At 48.7% G+C, this 1,946-nt stretch overlaps 1 protein-coding gene across 1 annotated transcript in view; it reads right to left on the bottom strand.

The window, feature by feature from the left end:
• The window catches only part of GPC4 (glypican 4), a 102,562-nt gene that overhangs the window by 7,742 nt on the left and 92,874 nt on the right, over positions 1-1,946 (bottom strand). The window contains exon 4 of the mRNA XM_077760810.1: positions 734-899. Within this exon, the coding sequence (XP_077616936.1) occupies positions 734-899 (166 nt within the window). The remainder of the gene's footprint in view (positions 1-733; positions 900-1,946) is intronic.

Here is a 1,946-nt window from a genome sequence, read left to right on the forward strand (position 1 = left end):
CGTGAGAGTGTTTACCTCTGAAATGACTGGAGCAACAGCCCCTCCGTTCTCACCAGAGCGGTCTGCTACTATTAAATCCTCTACAGAAATAGAACTCCTAAATTCTCACAACTGGATTTCACTTCAAACATCCAACGAACATCCGGCCAGTACGCAGAGTTGGTCACAGTTTGACAGATGTAACAATTTAAAGGCTCAGTCAGTGGGGCGCCTGGGTGGTTCAGTGGATTGAGCAGCTGACTCCTGATTTCAGCTCAGGTCATGAGCTCAAGGTTCGTGAGATCAAGCCTCGAGTCAGGCTCCATGCCCATAGCACGGAGCCTGCTTGGGATTCTCCCTCTCTCTCTTTCCCACTCAATTCTCTGCCTCTCTCTGTCTCTGTCTCTGTCTCTGTCTCAAAATAAATGAATAAACGTAAAACAAAAAAAGCTCACTCAGTGATGGCTGTACCCCAGCATCTACACGGACACAAGCCTGTGGTGTTTAACTAAGACTGACCTTTGGGGGAAAAATGTCAAAAAGTCATATTCTCATTATTAAAACTTGGTAGTCACTGTACCTAAAGTCTTCTACAAGTAAATGAACTTGTAGAACGGTATGAACTCTGAGGACAGTTAGCACCCTGGCAGACAATAAATACTGAACAGAACTTTCAAGGATGATCATTACAACATGCCCCGTGTCCGGCACTGAGCTACCTCCAACGACACCAACACGTCACTCACTTACTCACCTATGAAATTGTTCCACTCAAAATCAAGATCTCCTTGGTGGGCCAGACAGCCTCTCATAATGTTTGAGCAGTAGTTGTAACACGGCTTCACAGTCACGAGACCCTGGCAGTGAGAGCAGTAGATCATCTTCAACAGGGCGTGGGTACACTGCGCGGTGGGGTTCACCTGGTTTGGGAGAAGACACAGAGAATGGTGGAGCAATTCAAAGAGAACACAGAAATTCCAAGCGCATCAAGTGGACCCTGAAGGTCTCGCCACAAATTCAACTTCAGGATGAGTTGTGAGGGACCCTGCTGGGTGGGCCTGGCCAGCTTCTTCTGGAGGGAGATTAGATAAAAGGAAGGAGATACGTTGGGAAGAAGGGTGAAGGGAGGGACGACTCGGCTTTACCTGAACTCATCAAGATGCATGGATTTCCCATCCTGTAGACTCCCATTCTCCCTCCGTCCCACTCCCTCTCTCTCTTGCACACAGTCACTCGCTCTCATTTTACATGGCTCAATTGTTTCAATGTCTTCTCACAAGTAAATCTCTGGGATCAGCCACAAGACACCGTCAAGGAGACCCTCTTCTGCCCACCATGCCCGGCATGCTGTGGCCTCTGCCTCGCCAGACTGGGCCACAAGCTTATCTTCTTCTGAAACACACAGACTGACTACAAGACTGTCGTCTGAAACTTAATCCCCCCAATCAAGGTCTGTACCTAGTGTGTACTCCACATTCTGTGCCAGTAGCTGTGCAGAAGGCAAAAATCGACGAACACTCAACAGACAAGAATCTGAGTAAATTTAAACTTGGGCTGAGGTGAAGGCCTTCCAAGGCCCGGGAGCAGTAGAGCACAGAGCGCTCAGGGAACACCTGACGGAAGAGAGGCGGCTTCGGTTACATCGTGAAGAAAGGGTTAGATTTAATTGGCCAAATGAAAGGAGACCATCCGAGCCAGGGAGAGCGAAACGAACACGGGCTGTAAAGAGAGCATACTGAGCATGTGGGGCTGAGGAACTGTGGGGAATAAGGCCACATGCCTAGGAAAGAGGGTGTGTGTGGCCAGGGCTTGAAGGCACATGAAAACCAGGCAGAAATGGAGATGCCATATGGCATGACACAGGAGGCTACTCAAGTTGATGACTAAGGGAAGTAGCCAGGAATGAAAGCTGTGCCCAAGTCAGATTAGGCTGGCTGTCCACATAGTGTCTTCATTGTGTTTATTTT

This window comes from Crocuta crocuta, unplaced genomic scaffold (assembly GCF_008692635.1).
Source record: "Crocuta crocuta isolate KB4526 unplaced genomic scaffold, BGI_CrCroc_1.0 scaffold475, whole genome shotgun sequence".
NCBI classification, from domain to species: Eukaryota; Metazoa; Chordata; class Mammalia; order Carnivora; family Hyaenidae; genus Crocuta; species Crocuta crocuta.